The sequence below is a fragment of the Ambystoma mexicanum genome, chromosome 13, assembly GCF_040938575.1.
Source record: "Ambystoma mexicanum isolate Mex_15411 chromosome 13, UKY_AmexF1_1, whole genome shotgun sequence".
Classification (NCBI taxonomy): domain Eukaryota; kingdom Metazoa; phylum Chordata; class Amphibia; order Caudata; family Ambystomatidae; genus Ambystoma; species Ambystoma mexicanum.
Window position 1 is genome coordinate 253,071,794 of NC_090938.1, and position 18,362 is coordinate 253,090,155.

General features: G+C 44.4%; 1 protein-coding gene across 1 annotated transcript in view; it reads left to right on the forward strand.

Annotated features, from left to right (window-relative positions):
* Positions 1 to 18,362, forward strand: part of LOC138521151 (antileukoproteinase-like) — a 79,932-nt gene that overhangs the window by 43,619 nt on the left and 17,951 nt on the right. The window contains exon 3 of the mRNA XM_069633729.1: positions 7,139 to 7,275. Coding sequence (XP_069489830.1) covers positions 7,139 to 7,275 — 137 coding nt within the window. The remainder of the gene's footprint in view (positions 1 to 7,138; positions 7,276 to 18,362) is intronic.

Consider the following 18,362-nt stretch of genomic DNA (forward strand, 5'->3'; position numbering starts at 1 on the left):
CCAGGAATATATCTGCCAGCATGTTTCAGCACAGGCATGAGTGCACACCATAACACCGTAGAGCCCAGGAATATATCTGCCAGCATGTTTCAGCACAGGCATGAGTGCACACCATAACACCGTAGAGCCCAGGAATATATCTGCCAGCATGTTTCAGCACAGGCATGAGTGCACACCATAAAACTGTAGAGCCCTGGAATATATCTGCCAGTATGTTTCAGCACAGGCATGAGAACACAACATAGAACTGTAGAACCCAGGAACATATCTGCCAGCATGTTTCAGCACAGGCGTGAGTACACACCATAACACCGTAGAGCTCAGGAATATATCTGCCAGCATGTTTCAGCACAGGCGTGAGTACACACCATAACACCTTAGAGCCCAGGAATATATCTGCCAGCATGTTTCAGCACAGGCATGAGCACACACCATAAGACTGTAGAGCCCTGGAATTTATACTGTAGAGCCCTGGAATATATCTGCCAGCATGTGTCAGCACAGGCATGAGCACACACCGTAAAACCGTAGAGACCTGGAATATATCTGCCAGCATGTGTCAGCACAGGCATGAGCACACACCATGCCTCAGTTCTAACACACCACAACCATGGACCGATCACCACCTTATTCATTTTTACATCCCAACGAAGACAGCCATTAGTCAAATCCTTCCTATGCCAGCTGCTCTAGCCAGATCTAAAAAGCTACTCTCCAAAGAAAGGATGTGCCCACTCTTAGAAGTCTCAGCACTAGCATCACCCACCTCCAACGACCCCAAAGAACTAGTAGCACTCTACGACACCACCATTAAAGAGATCATTGACACCATTGCCCCACTAGAAACAAAAAAAGCAAAAAAACTCTTCCACGCTAACTCATGGTTCAACCAAGAACTACGTGACCTAAAAACACTCAAAAGACAAGCACTCAAAAAATGACAATCGCACCCCTCCACCCCCCTACGCGACTCATACTCAACTATTACCAAGCAATACAAAAGTTCCATAGCCAAAGCCAAAGCTGATGCATACAACACTAGAATCGACAATGCCCAATCACATTCAAAAGAATTATTCGCGATTTTCAATGAACTAGTCACACCGCCAGCCTCCAAACACCAAACAATCAAAGATGAGAACTGGTGTAATGACATCCAAAAAGCTATGCTAGACAAAATTGACTTACTCCAAAAGAAAATCAAAGCCAACCTTGACAATCTACCAAAGTCTCCACACAAAACACAGACTGCCCCCAGCCCCAAGCACTCCCCCCAAAACAAACACAACAACAATTTTCCACCACCTTTCACTTTCAGAAATGTATCTACCTTTGAGGTCCTACGCATCATGAAACAAATCAAACCTTCACTCTGCAAAGGGGACATCTGCCCAGCAAACATAATCAAAGACTGCTCTGAACCCCTAGCCCACTTCATTGCTACCTTCATTAATGCCTCTTTCGCCACCGGCACAGTACCCTCTTCCCTCAAAGAAGCTTGGGTTCGCCCACTACTAAAAAAACCTACGCTAGACCCGGACTCACCCAACAACTACAGACCCATCACAACAGTGCCATTCCTGCTGAAAATCCTCGATAAGGCCGCATACCTACAGATACAAGTTTACCTTGAATCTCACAACATTTTAGGTAAGAGACAGTCTGGTTTCCACCCACGCCATGGCACAGAGTCAGCACTACTCGACCTTAAGAACCAACTCCTAAAAAACATGGATAAAGGCAAATGCGCCATCCTCCTACTCCTTGACCTGTCAGCCGCGTTCGACTTAGTCGACCACAAAACACTAAGTACACATCTCACCAACACGGCCCACTTCTCATCCAATGCCACAGCTTGGATCTCATCCTTCCTGGAAGGCAGAGCTATGAGAGTTTACTCAGACCAAGCGTCTGCCACCCCCTCGCCAATCAACTGTGGAGTTCCACAAGGGTCTTGCACCTCCCCGACTCTCTACAACCTATTCACACTCCCACTATTCAACGACTTAGAAGAATTCGGCATAACGTTCACCAACTATGCCGACGACACTCAAATCCTTCTCCCACTAACTGGTGACTATGAGCAAGACCTGAAAACCCTACAAAATACTTATGCCATCATCCAGGCATGGATGGCAGCCAATGGCCTCTGTCTCAACGGAGACAAGACAGAGATCCTACTAGTAGGCCCTAAAGAAATCCTCAACAAGCTAGACAAGAAATACAGTACTTTCCTCATCGAGAACTCATTAATCTCCGTATCCCCAGCTGTAAAAACTCTGGGGGTATACCTAAACTCCACCCTGTCCATGGACAGACATGTCAGCTACATCTCCTCCTCAGCTGCCCTTACAACCAAGATAATCAATGCAGTAAAGCCCCACCTGTCCACCACAAACCGCCTCAACATCGCCAGAGCGACTATAGGCACGAAACTAGACTACTGCAACGTCCTCCTGCTAGGTACCTCGGCCAAAAACATTAACAGACTCCAGATTGCACAAAACAATGCCCTGAGAGCAGCCCTCAATATACCAAAGAGAGAACACATCTCCCTAGCAAGACAAAATGCCCATTGGCTCCCAGTTAAAGAGCGCATTCAATTCAAGACTCTCACAATCACACATAGATGCATAGCCCAAACCACCCCTAGCTACCTCAATGAACGGATACAACCAGTCCAATCACTCAGATCCAAAAGGGACCTATATGCCAACCAACTTACAATCCCTAACTTCACCAGAGTCAAAGCTGGCGGCTCGAGCTTCGAAGTCCTAGCGCCAAAAGCTTGGAACTCCCTTCCGCCCAAGCTAAGAGCGGAAACATCCCACACAGCCTTCAGAAAAGCCTTGAAAACCACTCTATTTAAGTGAAACCCAGTTTCCAATTGTATCGCATGCAATATTGTCTGTAAATTACTACTGTATCATGGCTATGGTTCCTATGTAACCCTGGAACCACAGCCATTCCTGTAACCGATTCAACATGCCAAGTAAACCTTCTTGTAACAGCGCCACGATGCCCCAGGGCAGCTGCTGCGCTTTAAAAATGCAAATAAATAAATAAATAAATAAATAAGACTGTAGAGCCCTGCAATATATCTGCCAGCATGTGTCAGCACAGGCATGAGCACATACCGTAAAACCATAGAGCCCTGGAATTTATCTGCCAGCATGTTTCAGCACAGGCATGAGCACACACCATAAAACTGTAGAGCCCTGGAATATATCTGCCAGCGTGTGTCAGCACAGGCATGAGCACACACCGTAAAACCGTAGAGCCCTGGAATATATCTGCCAGCATGTTTCAGCACAGGCATGAGCACACACCATAAGACTGTAGAGCCCTGGAATATATCTGCCAGCATGTGTCAGCACAGGCATGAGCACACACCGTAAAACCGTAGAGCCCTGGAATATATCTGCCAGCATGTTTCAGCACAGGCATGAGCACACGCCATAAGACTGTAGAGCCCTGGAATATATCTGCCAGCATGTGTCAGCACAGGCATGAGCACACACCGTAAAACCATAGAGCCCTGGAATTTATCTGCCAGCATGTGTCAGCACAGGCATGAGCACACACCATAAAACTGTAGAGCCCTGGAATATATCTGCCAGCATGTTTCAGCACAGGCATGAGCACACACCATAAAACTGTAGAGCCCTGGAATTTATACTGTAGAGCCCTGGAATATATCTGCCAGCATGTGTCAGCACAGGCATGAGCACACACCGTAAAACCGTAGAGCCCTGGAATATATCTGCCAGCATGTTTCAGCACAGGCATGAGCACACACCACAAGACTGTAGAGCCCTGGAATATATCTGCCAGCATGTTTCAGCACAGGCATGAGCACACACCGTAAAACTGTAGAGCCCTGGAATATATCTTCCAGCGTGCTTCAGCACAGGCATGAGTACACAACATAAAACTGTAGAGGCCTGGAATATATCTGCCAGTATGTTTCAGCACAGTCATGAGCACACACCATAAAACTGTAGAGCTCTGTAATATATCTGCCAGCATGTTTTAGCACAGTCATGAGCACACAACGTAAAACCGTAGAGCCGTGGAACATATCTGCCCGCATGTTTGAGCACAGACATGAGCACACACTGTAAAACTGTAGAGCTCTGTAATATATCTGCCAGAATGTGTCAGCACAAGCATGAGCACACACCGTAAAACTGTAGAGTTCTGTAATATATCTGCCAGCATGTTTTAGCACAGGCATGAGCACACACCGTAAAACCGGAGAGCCGTGGAACATATCTGCCAGCATGTTTCAGCACAGACATGAGCACATACCGTAAAACTGTAGAGCTCTGTAACGTATCTGCCAGCATGTGTCAGCACAGGCATGAGCACACACTGTAAAACTGTAGAGCTCTGTAATATATCTGCCAGTATGTTTTAGCACAGGCATGAGCACACACCATAACACCGTAGAGCCCTGTAATATATCTGCCAGCATGTTTTAGCACAGGCATGAGCACACACCGTAAAACTGTAGAGCTCTGTAATATATCTGCCAGCATGTGTCAGCACAGGCATGAGCACACACCGTAAAACTGTAGAGCTCTGCAATATATCTGCCAGCATATGTCAGCACAGGCATGATCACACACCGTAAAACTGTAGAGCTCTGTAATATATCTGCCAGTATGTTTTAGCACAGGCATGAGCACACACCATAACACCGTAGAGCCCTGTAATATATCTGCCAGCATGTTTCAGCACAGGCATGAGCACACACTATATATCTGTAGAGCCATGTAATATATCTGCCAGCCTGTTTCAGCAAAGGCATGAGTACACAACATAAAACTGTAGAGCCCTGGAATGATATGATATGGCATTTATAACGTGCCTATACACAAGTGTTTCAAGGTGCGAATATATCTGCCAGCATGTTTCAGCACAGGCATGAGTACACACCAAAAAACGGTAGAGCCCTGGAATATATGCAGTCAGAGCCGCAGGCTTTCCTAGCCCTAGTGCCTTATCCTAGTTTCAGTATGAGTCCTTGTCTCTCATCCTTGTCCTTCATCCGAGAAACTTGACCCATGTACTCAACTACAGTCTTAATCAGCAGTCCCAATCTCTCAACCTAGTTCCTTGTCCTGTCCCTTGTCCTAGCCCCTCGCCCTAGTCGTTTGGCCTAGTAGCTCCTCCCTGTCCTGGTCTTTCATCCTGGCTCTAGTCTCTCATCCTAGTTCTAATGTCTCATTCCAAAACTAGTATCTCGCCTTAAGGCTAATCTAGCAGCCTCTTCTCACTTGCAGTCTCTGCCGTAGTCCTAGTCAAAGTCTCTTAGTCTCTCAACAATAGCCTCCCCTCACTCTTGTCTCCAACCCTTCCGTATTGCTTCATCTATCTTTTTGTCTTTTCCACTTCCTTTTGTCTTTCTCTCGCTCTCTCTCCCTCTCATTCTTTTCTTGCTTGCTTTTTCTCACTTTGCTTCCTTCTCAGTGTTGATTGTGGTGTCAGTTGTGCTGGAAATCTTGCAAGAGAAGGTGAAGGAAGACTGAAAGGCTGCAGGTTCTGTCGCTCATTCTCCTCTAGTTCTGCTCAGTTTCGCTGACTGGCTGCCTGGTGTACCTTCAGAGCCCCACAGGTCCCACGCGCCCCTCGCCAGTCTCCTGCACTTGCCCCAGGTGTTGCACTTGCTGCAGCACTACTGCACTTAGGTTACAACCCATGAGAGTGGTATTTCTATGCACTTAACCAATGTTCTGACATCACTGGGCGCACTTGGTACCTATTGCCCCCCCACGCACTTCCTGGTTCTGTGCAACTGCATGATCTGAATGTACCATGCCTAGTAAGATCGTGTCTTGTCTTCCTTATGTCTTCCTCTCACATGCATACTTGTGCTTTGAAACACTTATGTATAAGTGCATAATAAATAAACAATCAATCAATCAATCATGGAGAGTTAATATGCAATGTAATCTATGAGAATGTCACCCTTATGCTGAATGAACCACCGACTAAATTGTCATATGGATCATCATGTGAGGCCCCTAATTGTGATATTTCCATATTTCACAACTGGGGGGCTTCGCTTTGATGGAGGGTTCAAGGTATGCCTGCATCCTACACTCTGCTATTCCGCATGAGTACCTTCACTTGTCCCGGAGGTAAAAGATGAGACATGAATGAGATCAGATGCTTATAGCTAGAAATGGGCCTATGGTCTTAACGTGTTCAAATATTACTAACATGAATTATATCCAAGTCGTATTCGTGGATGATGTCTTCTTTGCATGAGCATGGCTGGTAAACTGGTGCTGGGTCTGGGACCTGGGTACGGTACATTCAAAGAAAGGTTATCCAGCAGTACTTCTCTTTCTACACAGAAACTCCTAGAATGCATGTCTGTATTCTATGTTGGAGCCTCATGGTTCTAAATTATGGCCCTGTAGTAAAAAGATTGTTAAGGGTTACACCATTCTTTTGGACACCGTTTATTTCCCGGGATAATTGTGGCTTGAAGGTATGTTTCAACATTATGGGTTATGTCGTGCTGTATAGAACAGAGATCAAAAGCATGTTAGGGCCCAAGTACAAGCCTGCGTAAACTGCACATGATATAAGTAATTATTCAGCCAGCAGGGGCTCTTACCTCATGAACAAATAGTCATGTGATGATCAGCCTATTAGCTTGCCTGTTCTTCATGCTGGGCTGATTCATCATGAAGCGACACAAGTCCATGCCTTTTTTATTTTATTTATTTATTTTGTCGTTTGTATAGCGCTCCAAACCCGAAGGCATTCAGGCGCTGGATATACAATTCTGTCAACTATTGAAAACGCCAACGTTATTGGCTTTTGCAAAGCTTAATCTCTTTCCGATGCCTCTTCATCCCGCAACTTTTCTGCCCCCTCCCCACTCGCCCATGTGGGACCTTCAAGTCACAGTTTGAATCCTGGCTAGGCTGTCTCAGCATGGCTGTCTCAGCTTTCCATCCGCCCAAGATCAACAGAATGGCTACAATTGAGTCAAATAATGCTTAATGCCCTTATTTCAAGGTACACGAAGCTTCAAGTCTTTGCCAGAGAGGAACAGTAACAAAATAAATTATTATTATTATTATTATTAATATTGTAATTTCAATTATTATTTCAACAGAGGTTGCCTGCACCACCGCGTCAAACTGTGCAGGAGATACCCCGCTATGCTGCAGAAACGTTTGTGCCACCACCTGCATCGCCCCGACTCGTCCGCTTCCACCGGCTGTTGGAAAGAACGGGCGCAAGCACGGCAGGGTAAGATAACTCAGTTAATTGAGTCCAGAAAACAGGCGTGTGTGTGTGTGTGCGCGCAACATGCAGCTCAAAGTTCCGAATCCTGCATGGTCCATCTCACCTTTCATCTTCTAGTGGTTAATACAATTGATTGGGGTAAAAATAATGCCCCTTTCTTACAGCCCATCACAGCTGCAAGCACTTCTATGCAAGCACTATATAAAATAGACTGTATTTCTAGGCACATTGCCTCCTTTTGCAGGTGAGCTTCACAAAAAAGGCAATGGCCACCAATTCTGAGTGTCTTACAGTGATTTCCCTCATGATATCTCCAGGCACTTTGAGGCTCATTTCAAGTTTGCTGGTATTTCTGGCAGCAATACCGCAAGCATGCTTACTGTTACCACTACAAAATCACCTCGCTTCTGGTGTAAACCCTCTAGATCACAATCTGGCATATAGTGTAAAGGTCATGTCCCTTTTAAACCCACGGATCCATATTGAAATATTGTTGCAGAGCAAAATAGTAAAATAAGAAATATTTTTATATTATCAAGTGGTCTAATGAATAGGGTTCTAGCCAGGGAACTGGAGGACAGATCTATGTGATCACTTTGAGAAAAATAAATCGAAAACAAAAATACAGTTTTCCCCCCTCACATTGCCCCACAATTATTTGTGGGTGAGACTCCCCCCACCCCCTCCCGGCAGTCTCCCATAGTCCCCAGCCGACCAGAACATTCAGATCCAGTGACGACATCTACGTAGAACCTAAACCATACACAAGGTGGTTCAGCTTTCTCCTGCGTAGCTGCTTAAGTTTGGATCTCCCTTGCCAGAGAAATACGAACCATGAAGGGCACTACCAGAAACAAAGGAGAAAGAGATGGGACCAACCTAATCAAACAACAGATAGAAGGCTCTAGAATTAAAGGGGAGAGAATGGCGACCAAACAGAAGGACCACAGGGTACAGGGAACTTATGTGCGCAGGGAAGCGGTGCCCCCTCCTCGAGGGAACCGTGGAGGCGATGGTTGCTGCACATCGGGATGTACCAGAGGTTAAAGTGATGTGGACATCCATTAGTCTGAACACGGGGGTGGAGAAGGTACCACCACTAAACAACCCTGTTAACGACCCTCACACCTGCACAGAAAATAGAAGTGGGAATTGAAATGCACCACAATGTACGAAATTGGAAGGGATATGTGCCGCAGGCAGCCAAAACTAAGGGAGTACAATAAAATATCATCACTAACCAACCTCATCCCTCTGCATACACCTCTCAAACTCTGAATTAAACACAACCATACCTCTACAGCACAACAAACGACATGCCCTTCAATACACTGCAACAACAAAACAAACCACACATAGCCTCGCACAACAGCACATGACAGCTACCAACCAAAACTTCACACCTATGCTCAACAAATGCGATAAACTGAATTGAACCTGCCAAAAGCATCACAGCTTTTTTGTCTCGCTCAGTCCTACTAACTTACCCCCCCACACCTTACCCCCTTGCTGTACAGATCTGCCAGAGCACCAAGCGACCATGCAGAAGTGCACAGCATCAAAAAACCTTTAACATACCATAACATATTGTTTATTACCCTATACCCACTCCCCATATATAATTGCAGGGAAACATGTATCTCGAAATTTGGTATTTTCGTCTATGAAATTTTCTGTGGCTCAGTTATTAACTGTTACCCTTGAGGATGTGGGATCAATTTCCAGCGGTGTTGGTCATAGACTGACTACTTACTAACCCATTAATTCAATTAACTGTAGCCTGCTACTGTTTATGTACTCAGGGGCTTTGTGCAGAATTACCAGCAAGAGTACAGAAGCACTGGCTTTTTGATTTTTAGAAATTAATAAAATGATGCAGGTAATTCCATCTCAAAGGTTGATGTTCTTCCCTGTTCTTCCAAAACCATCAAGAACCACATTGACACCCTCGCTCCTGCCCTGGCTGACCTCTGCAACCACTCCTTCGCCACTGGAGCCTTTCTTTCTCCCGTGAAGCACTCTCTTGTACACCCTCTTCTCAAGAAACCCTCAGCCGACCCCTGCTGCACGGCTAACTATCGCCCTATGTCCATCACTCCTTTCCTGGGCAAACTCCCAGAAAAGCTGGCCATCTCCCAGCTTCGTCTTCACACTGAATATGTTGGTTGTCTCCATAACCATCAGTCTGGCTTCAGAGCAGCCAGAAGCATGGAAACTGCTCTCCTGAACATCAGTGAAGACCTGCTCTCTAGCCTTGATTCTAATCTCCCCTCTGTCCTCATCTTACTCAATATCTCTTCTGTCTTTGACACCGTCACCCATGCCATCCTGCTCAATCGTCTCCGTGATAACCTGGGTATCACTGATCAGGCCCTGGCCTGGCTGACCTCGTTCCACTCTGATCAACACTCCCAGGTCCAATTTCGGTCCTTCCTTTCCTCTATCTCATTCTCTACCTGTGGTGTTACCCAGGGATCTAACCTCTCTATCTGGCTGTTCAACCAATACCCGGCACCTCTTGCCCGCCGCATTGTCGCTCTCTATTCCAACTTTCAGTGCTATGCGATTGACACTCAGTTCATTTTCAGGCTCCCCTCTGCCACCTCTTCTCCTTCTCTCATCTCTGACTGTCTGCCTGCTATCCAGGAGTTGGGTGCCGCAAACAATCTCTGTCTTAATGCCAGTAAGACAGGGATTCTCCTCATCAGCACACCTGCACCCTCCTTTCCTGTCACTCTCTGGCCGGCCTCCCTTGGCCCTCTTCCTGCTCCCACCTGTGAGGCTAAGAACCTTGTGTCATCTTCGACTCCACACTCTCCTTTTCTCCTCACATCTCTGACGTCTCTAAGAAGTCAAACTACCAATTGTAACTCCTCAGAGCTATTCTTCTTTTCCTCTCCTTCCCCCAGAATCTCACTGTCTCTAGAACTCTGGTTCTCTCTAGGCCGGACTGCAACAGCCTCTTTCTAAATCTACCTGATTCTACTCTCCGCCCTCTGCAACTCATACAGAACAGGACTGTGAGACTTGTCCTTGGCCTCAAGCCCAGGGATTGGATCTCTCCAGCACTGGAATCTCTGCATTGGCACCCAGTGGCTGCAAGGATCAAGTGCAAGACCCTCTGCATTGTCCACAAGGCCTTCTGGGGCATGGGTCCTCTATGCCTCCAACTCTCTCTTCGTAAATACCTTCCTACTCGAGCGCTTTGCTCCTTCACCTCCAACTCCCTCAGAGTGAGTCGCTTCTCCAAGCAACGAGTTGGTGGTATATCTCTTTCTTCGGCTGGGGCCTCCCTCTGAAACAGCCTCCCTGCCTCTCTGAAACTTGAGGAGAACCATCTCTGGTTCCGGAAGCACCTCAAGATCTTCCTCTTTGCTTCTTGCTTCTCTCTTCCTCTCCCCTGCTGATTTCCTGTCTGATACTGCTCTGCTCACCTGGCTACTCTCTGATTTCAGGCCCAGGCCACTGGCCACCCAGTTGCACACCCACACAGCCTCCTGGCAACCCTTGCATCTGTAACCCTACCGTCCCCGTACCTGCACTTTTGGACACCTGCTGTCTGTGCTTACCCTTGCACCTGCCACCTGCTGGCCACACTTCTTGTTATTGTTTGATCCCATGTACAGCACTGCCCCCTCCCCTTTCCACTGGCGCTTCCCCCCTCCAACTCCCCTGCACTTGCGCAATCTCAAAGTCGCTTGGCCTAGTAAGATCGTTATCTCTGTCCTTCTTATGTACCCCCCTTCCTTGCCTCGTCCCGCCTTGAAATACTTGTGTATAGGCGTGTTACAAATGCCATATATTATCATAACCAGATATCCCTTTCATAAGCTCCTTGCCAAAAGCATAGTGTACACATGTGCCCTACTGAATCAGTAGCGTAGTCTGCAGCACCTGCTCTCCAGAGGACAGATGTGTCTATTTGACAGCTGCAGTGACAGCCAAGTCATTGCAGCACCATAGGAGCTGCCTTTATGATATGAACATCTGTGCCCAAACTATATAACTATGAGAGTTACTATTCTGGTGGCAGTTATACATTTATTTATAAGCCATCCCTGAGTTTAAGGTATGGTGGCTAGTAACTCCAATAATGATTGCCGCCACATCGAATTGATATCACACGTATGAGCCCTGTGAGCTTAGACCAGCTGTGGAAGGGTTATATGTACTCTGACCAGATAGCCTGGCCCTGCCAAGTGACAGGGCAGTAATCAGGATGGCCATGCTTCTTCTTGTGATTGTAAAATCTCTCACCACTTAGGCAGCCTCCCATCAGAAGCTGGCCTGGGAAACAAACATCAGAGGACACACCCAACCCAAAAGGACTAGTCTCATACAAGGGTACTGCATACCAAAAGGGCCTTTGATGCTATTGACAAGGGGTGGGGCGTGCTCAGTGTAGACAGAGGATGCTCAGTACACTGGGAGGAATATTCCACCATTTTGTTTCTCTCTATCTTTATGCTTCTTTCCTATCCCCTCCACTTCCTTTACCACAAAGCAGTCAAGCAAAGACTAGACATTTAAATAGCAGGGACTGGGCCCCTTAAAGCAAGCTTGCTTTAGTCCAATCACTAGTAGATATTTGTCTTTAAAATAAGGGTACTCCCACCCCTTCTTTGATTAATCTTTCGACGTCGACACTTGGAGAGGAATTTGATTGGACCTTGTTTGGAGAGCAGTCCTTTCCAAAGTCGGTTGTGAGGTGAAGACAGGTAGTCCAAGGCCCAGGCAAGCTCTGCTTCTTAACTATTCCCATGGCACATTGAGGGGTGGCTTGCGAGTGGAGCAAGACCTGCCTCTCTGCCAGACACTGGTACCCAGAATCTCACCATGCTGGAGGACCTCTGCAGATGTGTGGCAGCCTCCCCTGTGTTTGGGAGCCCAGGAACAAAGACTGCTCTTTCCCCGGAGACCCTGGTTTGAGGCTCACAGCCCCTGAGCGCCAAGGCAGCCATAATTCCTGCACTTTTGTTGTTGAACTGGAAGCCATAATTCGAGCATGTTTGACCTTGTTCAAACTTACAGTACCCTCCAGATATGCCTTTTGTCCTCGCTGACCTTTGAACCGAAGTAATGCATGTTCAAACAAGTTTACCATCACACCAGCTGAAGCTCTTTGTTTCCTCGGCTCCAACAAAGAAGCATTTCTGTGCCCACCATGCTTGACCTTTCAAAACTACCACCTTTTCATCGCTGATCGAGTCAACAGTTTACCCAACACTGGTGTTCTTACCAAACGATGACCTTTGAACACAGCATCAAAACCAACTTGACTTGTGCATCCAGACATCAGCCCATCCGCCATCAAACTTTGACTGTTGGTCCAAACATGGTGATCTCCACGATCAGCATCATTCAAATCACCATTTGAACCATATCATTCTTCAGTTCAACTAAACTTGACATCTGTTTGCCATCTGGACTATCACAAATGCCACATTTGAGCCCAAATTGAACCGCCAGCACAGCATTAAGACATCTGGTTCGCTGTTGTCGAACCACCAAGACGGAGCAACAGTATTACTGCCTGATAATGCTTGCTTGGTCCATTTCTAGGTCCTAGAGAGAGGCTCAGTCAATGTAATCTCTTCTGCATACTAGAACATATCCTTTCCAAGAACATTGTGGTCTCTATCTACCTGTCTCTCCCTGTCTCATTACCCAGAGTACTGAAACTTGTAATCTTGCATATTTTGTGTTCTTTGTATAGAGGTGAGTTTTTGTAGTGGATTCCATTTAGTTATTATTGCATAATGTGCGTTACCTCAATTATATATATTTTTATAGAACGTTGATTGGGCAATCCTTTACTTTGGACTGTTGTACTTTACTGGTTCGGTTGCTACTATTTCACATTCACAACCCTCTTGAGAGTATAGCCATCCCTCAGCCCACATTACCACAAAAAGGTGAAGTAGGAATTGTGTCAGTTTTACCATTATGCTTGGTTTACTCTTGTTTTGTAGTAATGTGAGGACTGAGTAGATCCTCTTTGAGGGTGAGGCATTCCACCTTACTCTCCCATTTCAAACTTTGCTTTCTTTGCCTCTTGTCCTGTCCTGCCTTACTGACCCCGACCTACCTTTTGCATAATGCCCTCTTCCACTTACCTGCCTGTCTTCCTTAGCAGCTGCAGCTCTGCCTTTAGCTAAGTACCCTGATGGGGCACACTCTTGCAGTTTCTGCTTCCATATTGCTGCTGGTGGTCTTCCACACAGGGTTCCTTGACTGATAGGGATGTCTGACTCTTCTGCTTATGCTGCGAACCGTAGGAGTGTGTGATTATGACAACAAAGAGGCATTGCCATGCAAATCTAGGTAGCGCAATCTGTCAAGCAGCAGATATAAGTAACATTAACCTATTCGGGGCTGTGAGATAAGAGCACAAGGAAACTTTCTGTCAGTGATAAACTGTCTGTCTGCTTATTCTGGCAGGTAGGTGTGCCCTTCATTTACATAATCACACATTTTAATGCCCCTGAGCATGCTCAGAATGCAAGGAATCCCTCTCTGTCATGGAATCCCTATCTCATAGACCATTGGCATTTGCTCCCATCCCGGCATTTTAGCACAGTGGCACCTGAAGGGCAACAGCCTTCTACACACAGGATTCCTGATGGGAAGCATTCGAGGTGCAGGCTTTACACTATCTGCATCATCACAAGAGCTTAAAAAGGAGTGTGACTAGGGCATATCTTTGAGGGATATCCTAAGGAAAGGGCATGGGGAGGGAGTAGAAATCTATGTGATAGAGAAGGATCGGTCAAAGAAGAGATGAGACCACAATGTAGGTCTGTTCACAATGGGTTCTCTTGTAGTTTGAGTATTTTATCACCAGTGACCGGTTTTCCAGATTAACATCCTCCTGAACAATAAAAAGGGAATGTTCTCTCATTATGTATTGTATGGGTGTCTATTGGAACGGTTTATTGGAAGCCACCCTCAACACAGGGAGTCCCTTCCCTCCCCACTCAAGTGGTTATGCAAAAACCTGTTTAACAGATTCTTTTCTTTAGCCCTATATCATGCCCCTTGGATCCCTCTCCCCTGCGCAAACAATGAGCCAAGAACCAAGCCAGTGTATGGGAAATATATTGGTATTTGAATAAATAAGAGTAATAGAAATTAGCACGAAAATGTCAAACACCACTTTAATCCTGGCACAACAAATTCAACTTCTCTCAGCATAAATAAATCACAAAAAGTGAATTTAAAAGAACACAATCACAATTCTTCACTTGCTACAAATTTCACTTCACACAATAATTACACTGATTAATAATTAAGGCAATTATCATGTAATGTTGTGCAGTTTGGATTTTCTTGCAGGCTTAAAAGGCTAGCAGGAGGATTTCAAGATTGGTACAAATACATATAGCAATTTTGATTTTGCCACACTTTTGGTTTAAAATAAACACAGGGTGATTTAGCGGTTTGTTTCAGATCCACCTTGCTTTGGTCTATGTTAGGAAGTCAGACAGAAAAATTGGAATGATTTGGGGGATTTTGGATTTCAGACCCCCCTTACTGAAAGGACTGTGTTGGGGAAGCTGGATAAAAAAGGTTGGACTGATTTCTTCCTTAAAGAAGTCAGATCAGCAGGACAAAAAGGAGTACCCAATTAAATTATAGGTTATAGATTTCAGCGCACACTGGGTAGTGAGCTTTGTTAATTTGAAATTTTAACACAATTCACCCTGCAGTGTTCTGCCAAATGGGGAATTAATTAAAATTAATATCTTTAGCTAAATAGGCTAAAGATCTACACAGTTTTGTCCCCCTCCCAATCCCAACCCACTATAAAGGGAAAGGATTCAAAGCAAGCAGGCCCTCCCACCTTTTCATTTCCCTGGGAACAATTCTACTTATATAGAACACCTCTGTTTAAAGTTCCTGAAAGCCAGCTGCATCTCAGGACACCACTCTAGAAAGATAGGGCGGGGTCTGGTCACTCCACTCTCAAAAATGGCACCCCGCTCTCCACCATAGGACCCAGTCAGCTTTGAGGTCTTCCTAGAGGTAGACCGCTCCAAGATGTACTCTCAGCAATCTCCTTTGGTGGTTTCTTCCAGCTGTCAGATGTTAAGTTTCAGTAGCCCTATCTGATGGTCTGTCTCTTGTCTGCCTGTTCCTGTCTTCTTTGTTTTCCCTTATACAGCAGCAATGACACCATCAATTTTACAATCTTGGTGAAGTACCGTCCAATAATTCCTGCCACTAGGATTGGCCAGTTACCCTTCTCTCTACTCCCAAACCCAGCCTCCAAGTAAGGATTGGTTTAGGGGTCTGGAGCAACATATGGCAATTCCCATTTGTAATCGACCTTTGTTCTTCTTTCAACTTTTTGGCAAAAATGATTTATGTATTACAACTTCAAAATTATACTAGCAACTGCCATAATATACATAGTTTCTGATTCAGCTAATCATGGGGAATTAGATAACCTGACCACCAAGTCTGTACGATATAGCACGGCCATTTGGTACCTTTCTGCCCTTTCCATAAAAAGCACAACAGTTATGAATATGTAAGTTATTAAGCATATACCTAATTACATTTTCCACCCACTCACCAACTCTCACATTTGGAACATGTTCAGATCAGCCCGAAACCTAGTTTAACTGGCCATTACAGTTCCCTGAGTCTCAGATAGATGAATTTAATATCCCCAAAATTGCCTGGAAATTACAAAAAAAAAGGTACAAAATTCAATCAATCCACCTTATGGTTGATGAGAAAAAGGCCTAAATGATAATAGTCCTTTTAAATTAATTGAGAATATTCATGTGAGACAAATGGAGGCCCTCCTGCCTTCCGGCCATTTGTTTTCACTAGGTCGGCCTGTACCCAAAGGTATCAGTGTCCATTATGTTTGGAAGCTTGCTCTTTGAAGTGGCTGTCCCCATTTTGCACATATTAGTCATGCTCCAGCCAAGAAGAACTTTTCTTGGCGTCAATGCTTTCAGAGCCAGCAGGTCTGGAGAACACTGAATTTTGACACCTTTAGCAGGACACTTTATTGCAATTGGTAATTAGATGGGAGATGTGACATCCAGGCTGGGAGTGGGGGATTTCCTTGTGAAGGTTTGCCCACAGCCAGCAAAAGGGTTTGCCTGGGGCTGACATTTTCCATGAAGATAAAGTGGCTCTTCAAATGTCACTGGAGTTTCGTAGGTGAAACATAATATACATTGCTTTTTGTCAACCCGCACATCATGTTTTGTTTTCCTGCCATTTTCCTGTGAGCAGTGATACTTTTTCACTTTTAAAAGTGCTTTTATTTGCACACACATGTGCAAGCCGTTTTTTTTGTCAATGTTTAACAATACTGTTTTTCATGTGACAGGGATCTTTGATTCCTCCTTCATTTGTAAATTAAAATGCTGCTTATCCATTGGTAATGACAGGTACGTCCCTTTCCACATGGCTCTTTAATTTTCCTTGAAAAACAAAAACAAAAGCCAGGCCATTTTTGTTTCAGTGTTTAAAATCTTGCTATTCATGTCAAAGAGATTTCTGTTTGGGGTCTTTAAATGCACCCCACACTCTGTCAAGCTGTATTGTGCCAAATTGCTCAAACAGATTTCAAGGAAATGGCAAAAGTGAACTTCACCAGCCACAGACTCCACAAAATCTGCAGTCCCAAATGTATGACAAGTTAGCTTCTGAAAACACCTGCCACAGTCCTAGCGGCTTTGCTGTACTTTCACAAAACAAGGAAACACACATGTGACCACCAACAGCAACGTTATTTTAAAATATAAACTTCATGATGTATATGACATCAATGTTGAAAAAAAGACAGTGAACAACTAACAGTGTCATAAGGAAAATGTGATAGCATTATAAGTAATATAAAGCATATATACATCAAGAAAAAAATAAATACCCTTTTTTATAAATCAATATAATCCTTAAGACAGAAATACTAAATTGTGTGTGTGTGTGTGTGTTTCTCTATATATTATGCCATTGTGCTAGTGCATGGCATAGGTTAAGATAAATTGTCAATGGAGTTTCAGAACTTTTCTTATAACTCTTGAACATTGCCATGAAACAATCAGAAAAAACTCCACAGTATAATTTCGAGGAGGCCGCGCCTTCATGGAACATTTCAGAATTTTCCATGGGTGTCATCATATTTTAAAAAAATTTGTTTTGACCAGATTTTGACATGGAATTTTCTCATAAGGAGAGAAATATTTTTTCAGCCAAAATATCTCAAAATTGGCCACTTCAATTTTCTATATTTTTGGAGTGAAACATGATCTTATCAGGCATTGGTGCTTGATTTATTTGTAAATCAAGCTGGCCAATTTGGAACTAGTAATGTTTTAAAATGCATTTATACATTAAGCATGTGCAGAATGAATGAGCATCGTTCGTACAAACTCTACTTGTACACATAGATGTACATTTGTATATGTGCGCTACTATACACATGAGACCTCAGAACACAGTTAGCACTGACTTTGATCTCAGTTTTCATATGTTTATAAGATGTATAGGAAATATAAATTACATACATGTACAAAATGTAAAACTCCTATATACCTGTATGCCTGTTAGATGTATTAAAAACTCACATCAAAATTACTGATCACTTTAATGTGAGTTTTTTTTACATAAAGGAGGCGTATAATGCAAGAGCAGAAGGAGAAATGACATGTACACTTGTGAGATGTACATTTTGTACGTATACACTAATATACATCTGAAAGCTCACATCAAAGTCAGGAGTGACTATGAAATTCAGTTTTCAAGAAATGTGCATTGTGTGCATGTATGAACTGTAAAACTCAAATACGCCTATTCTACATATTAAAAACTCACATTAAAGTTGCAGGTCACTTAAATGTGAGCTTTCTACATAAAGTAGGCATAAAATCTTGTGCCCCTTGCACTGCTTCTCATTTCCGCTCTCTTCTTCTCTACGCTTCATTACTCTGGAAGGCTCTTCCTCTGCCTCTTTGCACTACTTACACTCTATCTCAATGTACATCCAACCTCCTATCTCTCCCCCTTTCTGAAGAACCACTTGCATAGCATTCTACGTCATCACATCTCCCTGTTCTTCATCACCC